This window comes from Podarcis pityusensis (assembly GCF_964106645.2).
Source record: "Podarcis pityusensis genome assembly, chromosome: 10".
Taxonomy (NCBI): Eukaryota; Metazoa; Chordata; class Lepidosauria; order Squamata; family Lacertidae; genus Podarcis; species Podarcis pityusensis.
Window position 1 is genome coordinate 45066249 of NC_138035.1, and position 22604 is coordinate 45088852.

The 22604-nt window shown below is 43.4% G+C and overlaps 1 protein-coding gene across 2 annotated transcripts in view; it reads right to left on the reverse strand.

Moving 5' to 3' along the window:
• Positions 1 to 20041, reverse strand: part of TRHDE (thyrotropin releasing hormone degrading enzyme) — a 201660-nt gene extending 181619 nt beyond the window's left edge. Inside the window, exons 1-2 of one of the 2 annotated variants that reach the window (XM_080971159.1) lie at positions 17115 to 20041; positions 9781 to 10054 (exon numbers count right to left, since the gene is read on the reverse strand). In XM_080971159.1, the coding sequence (XP_080827285.1) occupies positions 9781 to 10054; positions 17115 to 17971 (1131 nt within the window). In that variant the 5' untranslated portion in view covers positions 17972 to 20041. The remainder of the gene's footprint in view (positions 1 to 9780; positions 10055 to 17114) is intronic. The other variant, XM_080971158.1, reaches the window with a different exon arrangement.
• Positions 20042 to 22604: the final 2563 nt, after the last annotated feature.

Genomic DNA, 22604 nt, shown 5'->3' on the forward strand with positions numbered 1-22604 from the left:
AGGGGCAAACGACACATTGCATGCAAAGTATAAAGAAGGCTGCTACTTTTTGCAGAGACGTATGCTAAAAACAGTTACATCTTGAAGAAATAAGCAGCAGCAGAAGAGGCTGTTGAAACTTTCCTTTATCTACTCCAGGTCCTCATCATCCACCCAGCTGCTATTCCCCAAATGCAATGGTAAATCCACATCTGGAATCCCATGGGGTTAAAGAATATTGGGAGTAATTTGAAGCAGACAAATGGTTGGTGACAAAGAATTTAAGCACTCCTCCTCCCCTCCTCTGCTCTAAATTCCATCCTTGCAAAGGGCAGCCCACCTTTCAAATCACCTAAAGTCACAGTGAAGCTGCATTTTGAAGCCCTGACTGTCAGGTCCTAAGATAATGGCCTTGTGGGACAAATCTGACCCCATAGTGGGCAAAGATTAGGTCTTGGGCTGAAAGTTCCACACCTCTCTGCTAGGAGATCTGGCCCTAGTAAAGTTCCAAAGACAACAAAAGCTGTAGCTTTGGATACAATCGCTTTGCAAGCATCACTTACCTCAATAGGTCCAGCACATGTAAGCTTCTGTCCTAGGGCATTTCAAAATCATGCTTGCCTAGCATCATACAGGTCCAGAACACTTCCCCGAGTCAGATTAATACGATTCATTTTATATTATCTATACAAATATGCACCCTTTCATATTATGCTTATTATATACATATACACACAATGTTCAGTTTAAACTGTGTGGGTGTTTTCAGGGAAGGATTTAAAAAGAAAACCTATATTGTCGATGTCCTACTGAGTTTCTCTACTGCAATGCATTGACTCACCCATGAAAACATTTCAGCATTATTTATTTATTATTATTGAAGCAATGACTCACTGACAGAGAATGTATTTTTAGGAATTTAAATAGTCCAGCTGTGAACAGCGAAGACTTAAGGCGGAGCCCACTTATTGCTTACTTGTAATATAAATTTTAACTAACTTCAGTTTTATATTGCTGAAAAATTAATAGCAGGATGACATGTTGCCTCAGATACTGAATTATGTTTGTGGAAGCCACTGCCAAGCAGCTAGTTATTGACACTCTAGCCAGAGCAGCGACCGGGTTTCTCCTTAATATTTCATTCCGCTTGCATTATTTGTGGATTACACTACATACGGGCTCCCTCCTTAATGGCACATTTCATATAGAGACTGGGTAGTCATATAAAAGGGAAGAGGGCATGTATACATTCTAGAATGGTCTCTTCTCAAAGTTCATCTTTCTGAACTAAGAAATTTAATTGACAAGTGATATGCTCTGCTGATGCTTTGAGGATGGCATTTCCAAGAAGAGAAGTACTCCATTAACAGTCAAAACCAAAAAGTTGAAATGCATAGCAACGTTTCTTTTGGAATTTGCAACCACGTGCAAAGTCCCTACGTCCAGTGTTAGAAATTAGGCAGGTGCAAGGCGCGTTTTGCGACTGGCACCGATCCAATTGCGACCATGTGGAGATCTGTGGATGCCAGGTTGGTGTTTGAGGAAAGCAAAATGTCCCTTAGAGTAGGGTCTGAAATATTTTCCGTGAAGCCTGAATTTGTTTTATTTTGGATTGTTTTATTGGTTGTGTTAATGTGTTGTAAACTGCTTTGAAATTTGTTTTTTAAAATATAAAGCAGAACAGGAATGAAAATGATGATGATGATATTCCACTGTAAAATAACAAACAAAAAGAGGCACCTAGACATTCCATTGTGGTGACCCCAACCCATGTTTAAGGTGCCATTTATCAATTATATTACATAACTGAGTTTATATCACTGCCTTAAAAGGTAAAGGACCCGACAGTTAAGTCCAGCCACGAATGACTCTGGGGTTGCGGTGCTCATCTCGTTTTACTGGCCGAGGGAGCCGACGTTTGTCTGCAGACAGTTTTTCCGGGTCATGTGGCCAGCATTACTAAGCCACTTCTGGCGAAACCAGAGCAGTGCATGGAAACGCTGTTTACCTTCCTGCCGGAGCGGTACCTATTTATCTACTTGCACTTTGAGGTGCTTTCGAACTGCTAGGTTGGCAGGAGCAGGGACCGAACAATGGGAGCTCACCCCGTCGCAGGGATTCGAACCGCCAGCCTTCCAATCGGCAAGCCCAGGCTCAGTGGTTTACACCACAGTGCTGCCTGCATCCACCCAAGAGCAACAGCTTAAAGTCAACTACATGCTACTCTACAGCTGCACGTAGCAAATTCCTGACAGCCCTTCTTTACAAAAAGTCCTCAGCTGAAGGAGACTCACATTAGAAAGGAACAAGGTGGGAAGGAAGTACCTGAACATTCCCCTGCCAGTCATTTTGCCCTAACAACTCTTAGACATCTCAGCTGGATTACCCACGGGCACCCAAACACATTGGGTCCTGTGTTTACCTTACCCAAAAAAATAGTTCTCAAGCTCCATGAGAATAAAAAGGCAAGGGTCTATGCCTGGCAGCTTGACACATCCCCCCCCCCCCCATGAGAGCTCATGCTATTATTCCAAGCCTGGATAATGGTAGGAACTATTTTCAGGTCTCATGCTAAGCCTTGGGGAGGTTTAAAAAGCTGCAATACATCCCACTGCTTTCTAAGCCTCTCCAAAGTTCAACAGAAATACTTCCAAATTAAACAAAGGATACTTTCTGTGCGGAACTTCAACTGTGGATATTTCTAAACTATTCTTTCAGTATCAGTAACACTTTGTAAAAATGGATGTTACAGCTAACTGACATAGTTGTGGGAGGCATGAATATGGGAAGGATGCTTCTAGATCTGCTTGAATAAAGAAAGGTCTAAAAATAATGTGAAAAACAACAATGCCAAGCATATCACACTATCACTTTCCATGTGCATAAAACTGCAGAAAGGGACTTCTCCACATTTTCCCCTACCTATTTATACCATTCACGCACACTAATACAAGACTCTTCATTTGTTTATCATATTTGTATCCTGCTTTTCCAGGCAGGTTGTGTGGGGTTATCCAGTTTTATCCTTATAATGACCCTATGAGACAGATGAGGGTGAATGAGAACAACTTGCCCAAAGGAATCCACTGAGCTCTATAGCTGAGTGGTCATCTGATCCCAAGTTTCCTTGGCCAAAGCCCAACACTTTTATCCACAACTACCCATTGGTCTTGTGGAAGATTCCACACACACCCGTGATCCAGTTGTTCACAATGTTGGGTTCTACTGAAATAACTGCATGCATTAAAAGTAAAACGATTTAGTACATCTAGTCAGCAATTTCTACTGAGCAACAGTTCTACTCCTTAGGGGATTTTAGGTGACCTAGAACATAGACAAAAATTGTACACTGCAGCAAAACATGTATAAGTAAGGGTGGCTATTAGAAAGCTGGCTTTGTATCAAAGTGCAAAGGAAGTTTGTGATTTTTTAATGACTTCAGAGCTTACCGAAGTACCAGAATGACAGTAACCAGTGTCTAGAATTCTTTATGTATTTACAAAGGCAGCCCTGAACTGTGCGCTACCTCCACTGAAATACCCCACCCAGAATAGTAAGTGCCCACTTATCTGCTGCAACACGTAGACCTGCTTGAAGCGCTATGAATATTCATTCGCATTTCAGATTAATTTACTACGCCACTGTCCATCCCTTTTGTGTTTGCCTCCTAGAAAAATCATATAGCGAGTACATTTTTACTGATGAAAATAACTACAGAAGCCAAATTCCTGCACTACGTGAATGCATGATTTATCAGAGCACTCAGTATTACACAACACAGAGCTCAAGTGTAGAATATCTGCAATCAGCCCCCAAATGCAGAATAATTGTTGAGTAAATCTAAATAACAAATGAACTGGGAAAAATTGTGAACTGCTTACAAATTCTCCAGGAATAGAAAAGAGGTTAAATTAGCTGTTCAGTTCCAATTATTCCTCTAGAATTTAAGTATTCGAAGCAAACTAGGACTAGTGTTCACTCCTAGACTGGAATGATATTTCAGTATTTTAAATTATCTTAGCACAGAGTATTGTAGTCTAAAGTCTTTGCATTATTTAACTACTATGGATAATAGAAATTTACTTTCCATTTGGGTTTTTTATTTCAATGCAAAAAAAAATTTACCATAGAATGTATGATCAAAAACATCACTGGTTTCAAAAAGGTTGGACTGGAAAACTTTGAGTCAATCTTTCTCCCTGTGCTGAGGCCACAGGAGTTACCAAGGCTGGAGAAAGATGTGCTGCCAAAGGGTCTGTAAGTGTGAGGTGGGAAGACCTAACAGGGTTCATCAATATGGGACCCATGGGTTCTATGGAACAAAGGGGCTTGATTTGCCAGATTAGGAGTCCGAATTGCCAAAGGTGGCAGCCGTGCAGATATCCAGCCCCACCTGGTTGAGGCAGGCACAAATAGTGAAGGGTATGTGGTCAGGAGGAAGATGATGATGGACCAAACACTGCTGAGGCTTCCCAAGGTTGGATCTGGTGGTGTACGTGGGTGAAGATCTGGTGGAGGGGAACTATTACTTTGAAATTGTCCCTTTGGGGTTATTCCTTGGTGGCAGAGGGCTTTGTATTATTGTGTAAGAAGGTTTAAGGAGGTTTACTGTTTTGTTTTTGTTACCGTTTAATGAGTTTGTCCTATTCTGTTGAAATAATAACATCTTTCCCCTCATATATTGACTACCAAAGATCCTTTAAAGAACCTGTAGAGTTCATCAGCAAAACACTCTCCTGGGCAAGGGCCACAAATTCTGAGTGTTGCTTTAAAAAAACAGTTAGGTCTCTAACCCCCCTAGAAAGAAAGTTATGAAGCAAAGTGCAAAACTACCCCTCTAAGAAATTTCTGTGAAATGAGCCCCTGCCCTAGAACAGCATCCTAAGAGTCAAGTGCAGCACCATCACCCTAACACTGGCATGCAGTTGCCCTACAAAACAGATATAGCAAGGGAGAGAACAGAGCTGAAGAGTTTTTCTTCCGCATGCCTCCGAAAGGATGCCCCTTGGCTGCTGTACACATACTGTGCCAGCCTTTGTGCAAGCTTGATGCATGTAAACTGACTAACAGCAATACCAAATGGCACTAGGGATTTATTTCCCCCTTTCTCTCTCTACAGTATCTTGTAATTTTCTCCTTTCCGATGAAGCTTGAAAGAACCACTTAGTTGAAGTGGCATGCTGTGTAGAGTAAGCATGCCAAAGCGATGAAGTTTTCTCTTGGCTGTGCTCAGCTGACCAGCCTGGAATCATGTTCAGATTAACCATCATATTGGAGTTCAAGAGTTTTGTCCCATAACAAGATTAGCTAGTGGTGGGGCATTAAGGAAGGTGCAAAAGAAAGAAGAAAGCATGGCTTTCCCTTCAAGATGCCAGGACATTTCCTTGAGCTTTCTAGGATGTTCTGTGCTATATTATTATTATTACAACAACAATCTTTATTACGCTCCAGGGACCCAACAAATCGTTACAACGCAATGCACAATTCATACAGCCTAGTTAAACAAGTTAAACAAGCATTTTGTTCAGAATATAGGGATCACTGGTTTTTGCAACCACCGATAAAAACTTTGCCATTATTATTATTATTATTACTTATCTATTACTTATATTATAAGTAATATTATTACTTATTATTATTATTACTTATACCATTATGACAGCAACTATTACTACTCTTTTAATTGGGTAGCTGTTTAGGAGACAGGGCAACTTAACTATTTCTTCTCTCACTTCGTAGCACACTTCAATCAAAATAAAATATATGTTAAAGATGTGTTCTGGCGTATTGAATGTCAAACAGGTTTGAGTCCATGACTTAAATGTCTTCAAATCATTAGCCTATCTGCAGAGGGCAGATATGTTCTGGACTACTCTTCTACAGTTATTATTTATTGAACTTATATAGTTAAGTTCTATATGACAGCCAAATACTAAACACTGGCTCTAACTTGCAATAGCACCCATACCATTTAGCATAAGAAAAGTACAATGGACACTCGGGTTGCAAACGTGATCCGTGCAGGAGGCACGTTCACAACCCGCAGCATTCGCAACCCACAGTGTCACGTCTGCACACACACGGGTTGCGATTCAGCGCTTCTGTGCATGCGTAAAGCGCAACTTAGTGCTTCTGCGCATGCGTGACTGCCGAAACCCAGAAGTAACCCGTCCCGGGTTTCGGCAGGTCCATAACCCGAAAAAACACAACCTGAAGCGTCTGTAACCCGAGATATAACTGTACTACCCACTTGCAAATCCAGCAGCCTGATCTTCTGGCCTATGGAAGTATGTGCAACTTTGTCACCTAGAAGTGAGTGCAGCCTGCAACACTGCATACCCTTAAATGGTGAGGCAGTAAATTGCAGCTCTCCTTCCACACATCCTTTAATCCATCCTATATAATATGTTATGTGCACCTGTAGTGGAAACTGTAATATTTCAATACTCTGGCAGCATACGGAATGGTTGTACCTGGCATTTTTGTTTTATATAAAACTTCTATGAGACAAAGACGGTTAATGATGAGCTTTGTTAATCCACAATATTTTTACAATGCTCTCACAAATTAATGTGCTTGTGCATCACTGCTCTCTACTTCATGGAATTTGAGACCTATTCAAGTGCAAGTCATCAGCTCTTATTTCGACGCAGGTAAAAAGAGAACCTTTGCTATAACAAGCAGCAAGAGCCCTTGACTGCTGCAGCAGAAATGCTTTGTTTTCCCCTGACCAAATCACTTAAGTACTTCTTAGCCATTACAAGTATGATGTACTACAATTAAGACAAAGATCTTGTGAAGATAGAGGTTAATTCAGTGAGGCCACCAAGTCATTTCAGTGTAGCCACAGAAGACAGCCCAAAAAATAGCATGGCTGGTTATTGCTGTTTTTGAACTATCTTGACTTGCCACTCAATACAGCTGAAATTGAACTAGTAAGTAAAGTGCCAAGATGGTTATGATATGGACCTCAGCTACAGCTCAACATGAAAGCTAAGGCATAAGTAGCAGAATCTTTAGGTTACAATGCATTTCTCCAGGGAGAGAAGACAAAATACACCATTCAAACTAGCAGCCAAGCAAATTCTAATGCACTTAATGCTGGTTTTGATATGCAGCCCAACAAACAGAAGATTGAAATCCTACACACATTTACTACTACTATCATTTTTTCTTTATTACCTGCCCTTCACCATAAATGTTCTATGGAGGGGTCGTGCTACATGTTTAGGGAAAGCTCTACCCTCAGATCCTATCTGCTTTTATAGAACACTCACACCAAAAGACAAAACACTCCAGAGTTCATTACTTTTTTTAAAAAAATAATCACACAAACACTGGATATTTTTCACAGGCGTGCAGAAGATGTTTTCCACCTCTTTGGCCCAAGTCACAATCAGCAATTCTAACACAAATATGCTTTGTTATGTGGATTAAGCTTGTTGCAAAGGAAAAGTCCCTCCTCCCTGCATTAGAAAGAAATGAGAGTTGGCAGCAGGTTGTGTGTGTTATATATTAGCTGGCAGAATTTCTGGTGAAATGTTTAACTTATTACACAGTTCTGCACATGAGATTTGTAAAACAAAACAAACTGACGTAAACAGTTTTGTTACTTCTCACACACATTGGAACTCCTAGATTGCTGCCAATAAGCTTAAGCCACATTCTAGGACAACCAAACGTTTCCTTCAATGTGGAGAACCAAGTGAAGGGTGCCGGTGGATAAACCATTCAGTGCTTACAAGAAGTCTTTGCAAATAATGTAAGAGCAGCCTGATAGATCAGACCAATGGCCTGTCTAGTCCAGCATCTTGTGGCCAACCAGATGCCTGTAGGATACCGGCAAGTAGGACTGAGAATAATAGCACTCTCCCCTTCTGCAAAGCGGGTGGCGCTGTGGGTTAAACCACAGAGCCTAGGACTTGCTGATCAGAAGGTCACGGTTCGAATTCCCGTGACAGGGTGAGCTCCCATTCCTTGGTCCCTGCTTCTGCCAACCTAGCAGTTCGAAAGCACGTCAAAGTGTAAGTAGATAAATAGGTACCGCTCCAGTGGGAAGGTAAACGGCATTTCCATGCGCTGCTCTGGTTCGCCAGAAGTGGCTTAGTCATGCTGGCCACATGACCCGGAAGCTGTACGCCGGCTCCCTCGGCCAGTAAAGCGAGATGAGCGCCACAACCCCAGAGTCGGCCACGACTGGACCTAACGGTCAGGGGTCCCTTTACCCTTTACCTTACCCCTTCTGCAGTTCCTAGAAACTGGCATTCAGACGCATACTGTATGGCCTCCAAAAAGAAATGCTTTTGCAGAACCTTGTGCGTGACACCTGCAAACCATTACAAAGTCACTCCCTAGTGATCCAAAAGCGCAGCTGGAAACCCCTTCAAGATTTTACATTCCAACTACGCATAGCTCTATAGATAAGGGTTATATTCAAAGTAGCACTAAGTACCTCTTTGCGTAAGCAGAGCAACTTCTGCTCGTGCAAAAGGGGCTCTCTCCCCTCTCCTCCCTCCACTTGTCTGCTAAATCTGTTCTGGGTTTTCCCCCAAACAGAGCAAGTGAGAAGGGAAGGAGGTAAGTCCAAATGACCAAGCAGAAGTTGTTCCACAATTATTCCTGTAGTAACTGAATAAAGCCTGAGAGTGATCCTATTCAGAGTACACCCACTGATGTAAATAGACATAGCTAACTTAGGTTCATTAATTTCAATAGGTCTACTCTTTTGTAGAACTTGGCTCACTACAGCCCTGAGAAAGAATCAACGGCAACTTCATTTTGCAACAGAAATACTAGTTATTGTTCCTGATAATAATTACTTTTAAGCTAATGACCTGTTTAGCCAACATGGAGCCGGTCAATGAAGTACAAGCAACAGCTACTATGCCGCTCACTGTCATCTTCAGGCTATCACACACACATGAGTTGCAGCATACTGCCTACATGCTTAGTGGTGGCCTAGCATCACAATGCTCTTAGTTTATGTGAATTCTCAGAAAACAGACTGGTGTTATACTATGCCCACAGGATATTTGGTTAACTAAGTGCTACTTCACAGGACACAGAAACCAGCAAGTCATGCCTTTCTTTCACCATGTGTACATACCACACAGAGCCACAATTAGCCTTGAGACTGGATCCACACACAATGTACATGTAGAATGCACACAGAAAATAAAACCCAAACTTATAGCATTCCCTCAAGTAATCAGCTGCACTGTAGCTACGCTTGAAATATATACACTATTTCAGTGATGGCCAAACTTAGCCCTCCAGCTGTTTTGGGGCTACAGTTCCCATCATCCCTAACCACTGGTCCTGTTAGCTAGGGATGATGGGAGTTGTAGTCCCAAAACAGCTGGAGGGCCAAGTTTGGCCATCACTACACTAACTGATAATATGTGAAGCAGCTCCAATGAGAGATGGCTGAATGTATTTATGTAAATGCATTGTTTACTTGTAAAAAAAAAAAAAACATTGCCATGAACTGAAGGGAGAAAAAACCATGCACTTTAACACTTCTAAGAGAGACAAATTCCTCTCACAAACATCTGTATAACCTTTGTTCATACATGGAAGCAGCAATGAAAAGTGAAGGCAGATATTAATAGCCTGATCCTAGGCTCTTTCTGCTTGTACTATAACAGATTCACCAGGAGGCAGAAAGGACTTTAAATGTAATAGATAATGAATATGCAAGCATTGGGGGGGGGGGCATGTCATTTCCCTTCCCCCCCAAAAAAGGAAGGTTTTTCAATAAATATATGTAAGCTGATTTAAAAAATAAAACAAAATACTTACCAAAACTCCATTCTTTGTGGTAGTCTCACGGTATGTAAAGTTGCAAACAGCCCAGGCTAGGTAATATGTGGACATGAGCGGAGTCTGTGAAAAGTGATCCGTAACCCATCCATCTTCTTCAAAAACAGAAGTTTCCACAGGCATATTGGACAAAGATAAATAGGTTGCTTGATGTTTGATGCTGATTTTGAACGTGGCCTTGTAGATGGGCTCATCAAAGCAAGGAAAGGCTTTTCTGGCATGGGTAGGAGAGAACTGTGTAACTGCAAGAAACCTGAAGACAAAAAAGATGAAAGAAACACTCATTTCTATTCAGATCTTAATGCAAAGATAGCTGGTAAAATAGTGAAATGTACAAGGGGGGAAAACTGCAGTGTGATATACAAAATAAAGTCACTATGAAGCATTCCCCAACAATGTTAGTTTTTATTTTCAGCTAAATTCTTCTGCACGCTTCAGTCTGCAAGGAGCAGCACTTGAGAAAGGATGCTGGCATTAAATAAATACTGAAGCACTAGATATAGTATTTATTTATTTATGTTGACATTTAAACCTCAAACCAACAGAACATCAGCCAGTATTAACCCCTACAAAGTAAAACAAATAACTACTGCTGCGTCAGTGATTTAATTACCCTCAGGGAAATCTCTAGGGCCTTCAGCGCTGACAGGGTACACTGGCTTCTTAGGGCCACATATAAAGTATTCTGGCTTAAGAATGCTTTGGAGAGCCATTATTTCCAAAAGTTGACGATACCTGTAAATCTCAGTAACACCTTCCCAAGCAATTGATTATAGCGGCAAAGTTGTGCACTGCAAGTAATGAAAGTATCCAAAGCAAATATCTAAACAGCAGCAGATTGACATGATTGCATACAAATCCGTTTTATTTCAGAATAAATTTCCATGAAGGGGGAGGGGAGAAAAATGCTTTAGCATTTTAAGTACAAATTCTTACGTAATCCGCTTCTGCAGTCTCATTGTCAGAGAAGGCAGGTGAAGGAGTTGTAAAAGCCTGTTGCAGCTGAACTCCCCACCCCCACACATCTACCTGCCCTGAGAAGGACCCTGGAGATTTGTAAGTGTTTACTGTGGGTTTTAAAAAATGTATTTTGTTATTAGAAAAGCACCTTGGGAATATCTATATCCTGAAAGATGAGATATAAATAACTGCAATCACTAAGTTATTTTTTAATTCATTACTATTGCAGAGTTGAATTGCAGAATGGGACAAATCATGGCTCTACCAGTAACAATTTCCTAACACTGCTAACATTAATAAAACAAATCTCCGTTAAGAAAAAAATGAGGCCAGTTATATAAAATTATTGACCCAGTTCAAACACAATGCTAAATGTAAGAAAATGACCAGCAGCAAACCTCAGGCTTGCGCCCCCTCCTCCCCCTTAAATGTTTCTACTTTAGAATAAACTGCAGTTTCCTATTATGTCTGAACTCAGGAAATTGTGGCTTATTCTAAATGTGGTTCCCTCATACAAATCAAGATGAAGTGTTCGTTTCAGATCCTAGTTCGTTAACTAACCAGAAACAGAAGAAACCACAATTCCCAATTCAGATATACAGTCGTACCTTGGTTTTCGAACAGCTTAGTTCTCAAACGTTTTGGCTCCCAAACATCACAAACCTGGAAGTGAGTTTTCTGGTTTGCGAACTTCCGCAGCTTCCTGCAGCCAATCAGAAGCCGCGCTTTGGTTTCCGAATATTTTGGAAGTTGAACGAACTTCCGGAACGGATTCCGTTCAACTTCCAAGGTACAACTGTAATGGAGAACTGTGGTTTATTCAGCACCAGCAGTGGAAGTGACCAATGCCATTGTCTCATGTGTGAGAGGGAATGTGCAAGCCCAGGGCTATCTGTGTCATTATGTGAATGCTGAAGGTATTATCCTACTATGCAAAAGTCTGGGAAACGTGGACATAGCTATCTGTATCACAGCACTCTGACCATGATTAAAATATGGTTAGGGATACTGACTTGCTCAAGATTACCTTTTAGTCCTCTGTCACTCTATACTTTTTCTTCCTGGATGAGTTAGATATAAAAGACACACTGTGTCTGAGTTCAGTGTCCTTCATCCTTAAATCTGAATGTCTAATGGGCAAAAAGCATCTATCTTACTTTATTTTTTTTGAACACTGTAATTTGCATTGAAGTGCATTGAAGGCACTATTCCATTTGCAACATTCTATCGCTGTCTTAAATTAACAAGATACTATACTATTAATTTTTAGTTTTCAAGCAATGCATTTCCTATCTGAACTACGAAGTTTCACAAGGTGAAAAGCCTCTGTTAAAACCAGTTTTATTCTCAACGTCTGAAAAGGGTTTCCACACTTCCACTTGCCCTGTCACTTCCCCCCAGGAAAACCTGATCTCTACTGCTGAATCGGAGCAAACATCCATCGGGTTTGCTCTGGATTGACCTTTGCTCTGATTCAGCACTAAAGAACAGGTTTTCCATGAAAAAACAGTGGGGCAATGGCAAAACTGCTTAGACCTGTGCATAACAAGCCTTGGGACAAGTGGAAAACAGCTTGGACTCGTGCTTTCTAGGCATGGGACAAGTGGAAGTGTGGGTGAGCCCTTAGATTACTCAGATTTCTGTTATTGGTATTTTGCTCTATCAAAAACAGAACTTTTGAGGGATGTATTAATAAACAGGCAAAGCGAATCTTTACCTAAAGGTTTCTTACCTTCTTGAACTATATTTCTGAAGGCCTTATTCAACTTTTCAGTATGTTACTTGTTGACTATCAATCTCAAGTGAACATTCAGCATCACTGGGAATCTAAACCACCTTGTTTGGGTCCATTCACTAAGAAATCATTGGTAGAACAATTGTGATAAAAGCTAGCACTGCTACCACTGTTATCCTAACCTTACTTAGCAGTTAGTCCCACTGATTTCAATAGGGTCTACTTCTGAGTAGACATGTATAAAATTGAATGTTTAAAATTGACATGTATAAAATAGACATGTATAAAATTGAATGTTTAAGTTGTCTTTCAAAATTAATTATCATAAATTCAGCAACATATGGTAGTAAAATACACATTCTAGCATTGTTTAATCTATTTGCAGTCTAAAAGGCAATGGAATCAATGGGCTCATGCCCAAACAGGCAAAAATGCAAATGTTTGACTTACTTTAAATCTACAGTAAGATACGAGACATGCTTTTTGTCTTTAATTATTTAGAACTGGAACCGAAGTTTAGCTAGTGATAAATTCAGTTTTATGAAAGTTCTTAAAAGGCAATTTTCAGTCCTCAAAGCATTATACTAAAACACACATGCCAGAGACCAATGATTTCTTTGCATTAACTTCCCGACAAGTAACAAATGTTTATGTCACATCTGTTACATTCATGAAAATGCAATACGATCTCATCTGCAATGTCCCAATACTGCATAAAAGTAAAGGAGGGGGGGAAATCACAGCTAGTGGGCACATTGGGGTTCTGAATACGTGGCGATTTCAACATAAGGTAATGTGCTCTGGAAGACATACTACAGGTCCTGACGATCAAAAAATCATTTATCAGAAAAGTACAATTAAATCAATTTTAACTGTCATGCTGTAATCCTGCATGTGCAGTACAATCCTATGCATGCTTGCTCAGAAATAAATCCCACTGACTTCAACAGGACTTACTCCTGGATAAGTGTATACAGGATGGCAGTCTGTTGCTCACACATAAAAACTTACACACACATAAACTGATGACAGGATTTAATCTTAAATGTGTAATTATAGTTATAAAAGACTTGCAGGTTGGCTTCTTTGCGTACAGATGACTGTAATTTGCAACTATCTTAATTCTACATCTTCCATTAAAATGTAGACATGTTTCCTCAACAACTTGTCTATTTTGACACCTTGGGGGATATGAGGGGGGAAAGGAAATCAAGCAGTTAGGTGGAAGAAAATGTTGTGCTCTAGCAAAAAACTTATGTTCTAGCACAAGGGGTGGGTGGGTGTCTGTATATGAATAAGCAATTCATTTCTCCACTAAAGGTGAAATAACCTGAGAGGCAAAAATTAGCATTTCTATGGTGCCATAGTCTTATAGAGAGATTTATGACTTTTGACTATAAAATCAAGAGCTGCTGCTTTGCTTAAGGTGAGTGCTCTGCCCTACTTAGGAAAAGGTTAGTACAACTTTCCATGAAATTGCATTGTCAGGCCTCAGAGAATAAGATTGTTTCAAATGTACAAAACAAGTAAAATGTTTCAATTCTGCTACATTGTAAAACTATCAAAGTTTTACAATATGTTTCAAGTCTGCTGCAAAAATCTATCAAACAACTTAAGTAAACTTTTGTCTGTGTTAATTTAGCATTCTGATTACTAATTTCTTCAACTATCTTATAACACCATAGCAGTTATTAAATAATGTTAGCTTCAAACCATCTTATGGCAAAGTACTACCAAGTTGCCACACTTTCTGGACTCGTGGAACAGAATTCTAAATCATGGTGCTCTATAAAACTTTTCACATTTCAGAAAGGAAAATCATGCAGCAGGGAATTCTAATACAACTGAAAAAATGGACTGTATTTTAGTTAATTTGTCTCTGGACACTGGAGAACTATGTTTTAATTGCAATGTAAAGACTTTATGCTGTAAAATTTATGTACTAAATATACTGATCTATTAAAATTTTGCTACATTTCTTTTCTTCTTGTTGTATTTCACAGTTAACCAACATCTGAAAATAATACAAGTAAATGCTTTATATCTTAGTGGTGAGGCGATATACTATTCTGCTAATAAATCACTTAGAAAAGTTTCTGAGGAAGACTGTTGATATCTTCCCCACTCTAATCTTCATGCAATAAAATATTCAACATAGTAGCACCTTCCCTGAAACTTAACTCTGCAAAGAAAACATTTTATATCAGCCATTATGGCGGATTAGACAAAATCCTAACATGGACCATGATTATAACACTGAGTTTTTAATATATATGTAATAACATTAGAATCCTTAAAGATGAGGCTATTGGCATAACTGAGCTGAAAGACAGTCTTCTTACTTTCTGGGTGCCAATTTCTTAAGTAAACCATTTGCTCAGCAGGGACTCTCAAAGAAATGATGAGGTTTACAGAATAAGATTCTGTGGTTGGATTTTCAATGACAAGCAGTTTAAAAATAAATTCAGTATAGATCTCTGCTAACAAAGCTAGCAGGAAATCAGCCTTGCTTCCTTTAAACTAGAGCCTAGCTTTCCATGTTTGATTTGCTGCATGAATAAAAACCCTAAGCCTGCACTTACACAGACTTGTGTGTATGCAGTGTCTCACAACCAGAAGAGGCACAAAGCTCTCAGAGTTGCCTCAAACTCTGTTAATAAAACCCAGCCAGAAGGCAAACAGGTGAAAAGTCTCTTTAAGTCCCATTCTTATGAAAGGAAAGCCACTTCTATGAATTCTGTTTACATTTCTACAAATAATGTGAATCAGATCCATGTTACAATATTTGATTACATTCGGCTCTTAGTGTACATTACTATTTTGTTGGAGAGCTCAAAGTTAAAACACGCCTGTCCCTCTGACTGTAGCATATGATGAAAAGTTGCTGATTCATGTATTCTTTGATATGTAAGTTCGTATAAGCAGAGCCAGATAAACACTTAAGGAACTTTAAAATGCAGACTCTAGGTTTCGTCTTAGTTGATTAAGGGGCAAAGCACCCATTTAACCCGAGTAGAGAAGCCCAACTCCCCCTTCTCACTTGCAGACTTCTCTTGGGAGGGTGGGATCTGCACATGGCAGAGAAGCAACTGCTTAACTCACCTCCCACCAGCGACTCTTCAGCTGAAGCTTCCATCTTCTGCTGCTGCTCCCCCAGCCCCTACCCCAGCCCCCACCTTGCAAACACAGGTTTCAAATGCCACATGTGCAGTCCACCAGGGCTTCCTTAAACATGGCTTTACAGTAACATAAAGTTGGCACCTAAGTTGTCAGGTTACTGCAGTGAACTGCTTTTAGAATCTTACACGCACAACAAAATCTATCTTCAATACACTATGGTTCAAGTAGCCTATTTTGTGGGAAGTCCCTCATTAGTAACTTAAAACTTTAAGTTCTCCAAATCTATCTTCTTTTTAGTTTAGTTTTTTTAAAAAAGCATCGTTCTTCCATTTTTATCAGTTTTTCTGTTTGTTGATTGTACAAATGAGAGAAAGTGAAGAGTGTCTATTTGAGAGAGAGAGAAATAAGGGGGTTAAATGTGGTGGGAGGTAATTACGCTGAAGTGCAGGAGAAAGTGGCAAAGCTAGTCAAGTAATGATTTTCTAGAATCCTGAATGCCAGCTGCAAGTGGTTCTCTGGTTCTCTCAGTATCATATCATAGATGTTGCCCGGTGCCTAGACAAATCAGCTTATCAGGTGATCCAAAATGAGAAATCCTGCCTTTCATGCTTTTATAAAAGCCAGTGCCACCCACACCACGAGAGAATTAACTATGCAGGACTGCCTGCTTTTTATTCGTGGTTCTTCCCAGCGCAAGTCTCTCTGATGTACTATGAATTCCTCTGCTCTGACATTGCCTTCCTGCGACACAAAAGCAGGGGCAGCGGCATGGGGACCCCAGCATGCAAAGGCAGGTGCAGAAGAATAAAAGGAGAACCCTGGTGGCCTTTCTGTGCGATGGCCACATCCCAGGAGACCTTCTCTCTTTGTATCTCAGAATCAAAACATCTTAAAGGGCAGAAGTGTCAGCTGTAAGATCTATAACATAAAGAGTCCGGTAAGTCTATAAGGGAGATCCAACATTTTGCTCTTCCTGCCTCCAGATTGCAGGGTCCTAGCTTCCCACCACTATCTGCCTCTCTTCTGGCAAGGAAGTTAAGAGATATATATGTACTTTAAAAGCCAGTGGGTAAATAAATATCACATCTGCGGGATGAGTTTTAGATGCACATATAGGAACCGAACAAGCCTAAATATGGAACGTGGGGAGGATAGCATTTAAGTTATGATGGGGAAAACTTTTGCAAAAGTATCCTTTTCTGAGATGCTCAGAAAATCCATTACCCAGGGACAGTCATAAAAAAACTACTCTCTTAAATAAAGGGAGTGGGGCTTTAATGAAAACCACGGATTGAAAATCAGGCTGTTGTGGATACCAGGAGAGAAAAGGGGGCGGCTCCTATGGTTTCCATTTTTGTAGGGAATAAATCGGGGAACGGGGATATCCCTTATGGATGGTATCTGGGACAAACGGATTCGTGCGCTGAGTCAGTACAGGCAGGGAAATACTGTAGCGGTAGTAGGACCAGGGATCAAAGGGTGGGAGCGGGGTGCCTACCTTCTCTCGCCGTAGAGCACGTAGGAGCTCCGGAAGAAGCCCAGCAGCTCGTTCTCGATGGGCGCGCTGTAGATGATCTTGAGGTTGTAACTTCTGTGCGCCTCCAGGCTCCGGTTGAGGACGACCACGAAGACCTGCGTCTGCGGGTAGAGGAAGAAGCTGGAGACGCGCAGGGCTCCGGCCAGCCGGTCCTCGGCCACGCGGGCCGCCTCGACGTGCATGCGGTGCGCGTGCAGCACGATGTAGCGCGTGGCGTTGAGACACTCGACCTGCACGTTGACCTCGCCGCTGAAGGTGAAGTTCTCCATGAAGGCGCTCAGCATCAGGTTGTAGTGCAGGGGGCGCAAGTGCCCGGGCAGGCGCAGCTGCGTCCAGGGCGGCTGCTCCCGACGCCTCTGCCACTCCTCCTCCTCCTCCGCCGCCTCTTCCCCTCCAGGCGCCTCCGATTCCACTCCTCCGCGGCCAGGGGGCTCCCCGGCGCTGGGATGGTTGCGGCGGGCACTTCCTGCCGAGGCGGCTGCTCCTCCTGCCGGGACGCTCCGGTTGCCCGCCCTGCCTGCTGGGCCGTCCGCGTCCCCGCTGCTGCTGCTACTGCTGCTGCTGCTGCACTCCTCGATGCGCACGCTGAGCAGCACGGCGATCATGGTGACCACGAGCAGCGCCAGGATGGAGATGGCGAAGCCCAGCACGAGGCGCTTGTGCACCGTGATGTGGCGCTCCGTGGTGCGCGGCCGCACGGCCGCCGCGTCCGCCCACTGGCCCGAGAGCCCCCTGCTGCCGTTCCTCAGCGCCGCGTCCTCCTCGATCATCATGGGCGTCAAGGAGAAGCTCGCCTCCCGCTTCTCGGCCAGGGACATCAGAGGAGCCACAGAGACGGCTCCTCCTGCGCCGGGGCTGCCGCCGCCGCCCCCCGCCGGGGCCGGGAAGGCATGGGAGAAGCTCCCGAGGAGAGCAGCTAAGGCGGGAAAAAAGACTGAGAAGCACCTCGGGAAGAAGGGGGGGAAAGCTCGCCCGACTGCTTGCTTGCTTGCTTGCTTGCTTGCTTGCCCTCCTGTTATTTCTCTCTTTCCCCACCCCGCCTGCTCTCTCTCTTCCTCCTCCTCCTCTTCTCGCTCGCTGTTGCCGCAGCCGCTGCGGGTGTCACTTTGCGAGGCGCCCCATCGCACTCCCTAAGAGCCGCCCCGGCGGCCGAGGGAAGCCTCCTCCTGGCGCCCCATGTGGGAGGAAGGCGGGAAAAGGGGGCGGGGGGAGGGGCCGCCGCCGGACCCCCCGCGGAGCGCGGATTGGGCAGCTCCCAGCTCCGCTCTTCAGGGCGCCCGGTGCGCTCCGCTCAACAGGGCGCCGCCGCGACGCCTCGCTGTCATCGCCGCCCTCAGCGAGCGCAACTCTTCCCTTCCGTGCGCGGCGGGCGGCTGAGGACGAGGGCAGGCGAGGAGAGCGAGCGGGCGGGGACTCCGGTTCCTGGCGTCCTTTCGGCTCTCCCCTCACACTCTCGCCGCCCCAAACTCTCCTCGCGCCGGGTCCTCTGGTTGGCTTCGCTCTCTCGCCTTGCCGGGTCTTTTTTTGTTTTGGTTTCCCCCCCCCTCAGCAGTTCGCGCCCAGGTTATCGCAGAGGGAAGGACGCTGAGGAGGAGAAGCAGAAGCAGCTGCTGCTGCTGAGAGAGAGAGAGAAGGATTGTTGTGGAAGGAAGACGCCGGCGACGCCGGGCGCCAACTCCTTGTCTCCAAGCGGCTCCCAAGCACCTGCAGGCAGCACAAAGTCTCTCCTCGGCGCCGCTTTGCGCACTTCGGAAGACCTGGCGAGGCTCCCGAGCCCGGACAGCGAACGAGCGGCTCTTGCTGGCGTGCGCGCCTCTCGGCGAGTGAGGAGGAAAGAGCGCGAGGCGGTGGCTTTGTAGCTGGCGGTCCCGCGCTCGGCTGCTCGCTCGAGGTCTGTGGGTTGGGAACTACCCACAGCCCTCAAGAGAGAACTGACAGAGCTCCTGTCGGGAGAGAGAGGGGAAGGGGGAGCGCGCGGGCGAGTGTGTATGTGTGTCTAACTAACCAAACCGCACGAACCACTTTAAAGGGGTTTTGCCAAGCTGAGCAGGAGAAGGAACAAAGAGCGAGAGGTTAGAGAGCTTTCCTCGGGGCGCTCGCGCCCGGCGCCCAGTGTGAATGAAGTCGCTTCGGGCAACAGGACGAGACACTCTCTGGAGATCTGCGGCTCCTTCCCCAAGTCTTCTTCTGGGCAATGGGTCGGGAGGAGCTTCGCTGTTTCCAGCGAAGATGTGTGTTTCTTCCAGCCGGGCTCCCGTGTCCATGGAAGGCTTCCAGGCTGATGATGACAGACAGTCTCTCTTTTTTGGCAGATCCTGCTCTTATGATCTGGCAAGTGTCAGATTATAAATCCGTCTCGCCGCCGCAGGATTTGCCGGGATTCTGTGTAAACGAATCTGTTCGCCACATAAATATTGAACATGTACAGGGTATATAGTCTGTGCTCGATATACTTTAGGGGGATTGAATGGCTGGCTGTTTCTGAATGGGAGGAGGAAACGTTGAGGGCGATGCATGCCTTGCAGGAAACTGAAGTACACTTGCCTTACTCTGAGGGCATTATCAAAAGTTGCCCTGAGGACTCCGGTGTCATGTGGCCAAGACAGGCATCTGTTTCAAGTATCTCCAAATCGGTCAACACTTGATAATGCCTGAATGGTCAGTCATTCTCTTCTCCTAACCCTAGCTGCGGCTGCTGAGCAGATGCCTCCTGACTCAAGGCAGGACAACAACAACAACAACAACAACAACAACAACATATACCCCACCCATCTGACTGGGTTGCACAAGCCATTCTGGGCAGCTTCCAACATAAAAAAACACAGTGAACCATCATACATTAAAAACCTTCTACCTGTCCCAATGGGCCAGTGTCCTTATGGTTCAAGCAGCACTGCTTGGTCATGCAAAGACTATACCTGACCAAAGTGGCAGGATGCCTCCCTTGAACATGTTGCCTACTTTCTCCCACCTTGAAGCTGCAGAGCCACTCAGAGTGACACTGCCACAGCTAATGATGCCCCTTAACAACAGTGACAACACTGCTTAGAAATTTATTGTCATCAGAACATCTCAATCATCACACACCAGACAGATTTTTTTCCATTTTTTTAAGTGAGTCAGTTGACTGATCTGTTTACTTCTTGTTTCCAGCCCAAATGTACTTATGTGAGGAAAGGAGTTCATCATAAGCACGGGGCACAATTTTGTACACCAGGCTGAAAACCTGAAGTGGTTTCCCACAACCAGTTTACCATAAGGACACACCTTTATTACTATTGTTACTACCATGTAGAGCACTTGCAACCTGCTCATGAGGCTCCCTGAGCTGCTTACATACAATCAGTTAGAACAAGACCGTCCCTGTGTGAAACCTTGGAGTCTAAAAGTCACAATGCAAAAGGAAAAGGAGACAAGGGAAGAGGAACCAAGACTGGAAATAAAGAGGCTCAGTACAAGTTTACCGATTGTTTGAATTGGATTGAAGTCTCAGCACAAATAGGCACAATGTTTCAATGCTTACAATATCAGAACAATACTTAAGGTTAGGTAGGCAAGTGCATGTGGTGATAAACCACATGCTCCTCCTTAAGAGAAATACTTGACTTCTTAAGATGGCCTTTAAAATTTTATACATACAGAAGTATGTTTTCTGAAGGTAAAAGTGGCAATTTCTGCATAGGCGGCCACCTCAAAACTGACCAGCTAAACATACGTTTCATACTTAAGAGCCTGGACCTGAGTATAAAAGGTAGTGCAAGGAGCCCTTGCAAATCTGGAATTCCCAGGCACAAAGCTTCAGCAGTTCTTGTTCTAGCAACTAAGCGGCTGAAGAAGCACCCTCTTGCACAGCAAACGTGGCTGCTCTCCCAGACAAAGTGATTCTTCTTTTGCCTGTATGGATGGAAACATTAAAGTCTGTAAGAAATTGCCTTTAGCATACGTGTAAAACTTTTTACAAAGGCATTCGAGCACATTTCCAAGGCTTTAATAGTACCCGACAGTAAGCAAAAAAGGAAATCGGCAAAATGAATGAAGGTAGGAAAAGAGGGTAGGAGGCAGAGACACAAAGAGCTGGAATCATTAGAAGGAATTTGCCATTTTTCTCAAATACATTTCTAAAGAGAACAACTTTCCAACACCTAGAATATATCAATAGCACAACGCTAATATGCTGAATGCAGAATTATGCACATAAACGGTCCCTCAAAAAAAAAAAAGTTGAGGTTTCATTTCAAGAATTATGAGACAGGACTTCTCTACAAAATTATTTTGCACCTTAGATTTGTTTCTTACTACAAGCTTCATCCGCCATATTGTCCTCAGCTCAGCCCTATAGCTATATAATTCATGCTTGCATTTATTTAGACTACGCGTATTTCTGTAGCTCATAACCTAATTTCTTTCAACTTTAATTGTACACATTTGTTGTGGTCCCATAAGAGGGAAGCAAAATGTCAAGTGGCATTTTACACATATGCATATATACCGTATTTTTCCATGTATAAGACTAGTCCCCCCCCCCTAAAAAATACTGTCAAAAATTAGGGGGTGTCTTATGCATGGGGCCATCTTCCCCCATTTTCCTAAATCTGAGTCCCCCAAAACGGGGGGGTCTTATACATGGGGGTGTCTTATGGATGTAAAAATATGGTAAAATGGGGCATACTGTTTAGTTATCTTGACATGATGGCCACTTTCAGCCAGCCATTGCAGAGAAACCGCTCATCTTTAGGAACTCACTACTCAAGGAAGTTTGCTTCCATCATGGTACACTAAACTCCTCCACCTTTGTACAGTGGAACCTCGGGTTGCGAATATGATCTGTGTGGGAGGCACATTCGCAACCTGCAGCATCTGCAACCTGAAATCGCGTAACCTGAAGTGTCTGTAACCCAAGGTACCACTGTATAAACACTCCTTCTCCGTCTGTAGTTGTTACAAAGTGGCACTGAAAACAAAGACCACATGGTGGAGGGAGGAGGGTTCATATGTAGCTATCCATACCACAAGCTTTGACTGCTTTTCTTAACATCTCTCTGCACTGATAAAGTACTTGGTTCACTGAACTTTGGGGAGTTCAGATCCCAGCCCTCTTTTGTCATTCAGCCCCTTAATTTTCCCTTCATTGTATCTTGTTGCCACATGGCCCAAGGTTTTATTGCAACTGGAATGGTTTCTCTTGCAGGCTTGCAAGCTCACGGATTATGAAAGATAATAACTAGGAGCTTTGTCCTTCCAGACATAGTTCTGAACATTCATCGGTTTTTACCACAGAGCTTGGAGAGATCCGTCCGGGATGGGCAATAAAGGTGGTTTGCTAAGGATGTAGCACCGGTCAGCGTGCTGAACGTGAAATGTAAAAGTGCATACAGTTAACATGTTGAGGGGAAATGTGGAGACACTGACAGTGTGGGAGGTGTAGAGACAGCGGAGCTGTAGAAGTAGTTT